The sequence below is a fragment of the Colobus angolensis genome, unplaced genomic scaffold (assembly GCF_000951035.1).
Source record: "Colobus angolensis palliatus isolate OR3802 unplaced genomic scaffold, Cang.pa_1.0 Scaffold46, whole genome shotgun sequence".
NCBI classification, from domain to species: Eukaryota; Metazoa; Chordata; class Mammalia; order Primates; family Cercopithecidae; genus Colobus; species Colobus angolensis.
This window is the reverse complement of record NW_012118043.1, coordinates 12955139-12955500: the sequence shown is the minus strand read 5'-3', so window position 1 is coordinate 12955500 and position 362 is coordinate 12955139. Positions and strand designations below refer to the sequence as shown.

The window sequence follows — 362 nt, the reverse complement described above, 5'->3', positions numbered from 1 at the left end:
CTCCACCCCGGGCGCCAGCACCTCCTCCGTCCTCACCCTTGGCCCCTCCCCAGTCCGACCCCGCCCGAGCCGGCCCCGACCTCCCCATCCCTGTCCCTCTCCTCTATCCTGGCACGGAGGGGCCTTTCCGAGCCGCGGCCGGTGGTCCCAATGGGGTGGGCGCTTGGGCGGCGGGGGTCGACTCGGCGACAAGCCAAGAGATTAAACCGGGTACTTACCGCTCTGCTCCCCCAGGAACACCAACTTGAATTTTCTCAGTGGATTCCCAAAATCTCCCCCTGCGGACATGGTGCTGGCAGCCGGGGCCGGGAGAGGAGGAGGAAAAAGCGAAGGAGCAGGGAGGGGAGAGGAGGAGGGCGAGG

At 67.4% G+C, this 362-nt stretch overlaps 1 protein-coding gene across 4 annotated transcripts in view; it reads right to left on the bottom strand.

The window, feature by feature from the left end:
• RAB6B (RAB6B, member RAS oncogene family) overlaps positions 1-356 on the bottom strand; it is a 71248-nt gene extending 70892 nt beyond the window's left edge. For 2 of the 4 annotated variants that reach the window (XM_011958197.1, XM_011958200.1), the window contains exon 1: positions 219-356. In XM_011958197.1, the coding sequence (XP_011813587.1) occupies positions 219-288 (70 nt within the window). In that variant the 5' untranslated portion in view covers positions 289-356. The remainder of the gene's footprint in view (positions 1-218) is intronic. The other 2 variants (XM_011958199.1, XM_011958198.1) reach the window with 2 other exon arrangements.
• Positions 357-362: the final 6 nt, after the last annotated feature.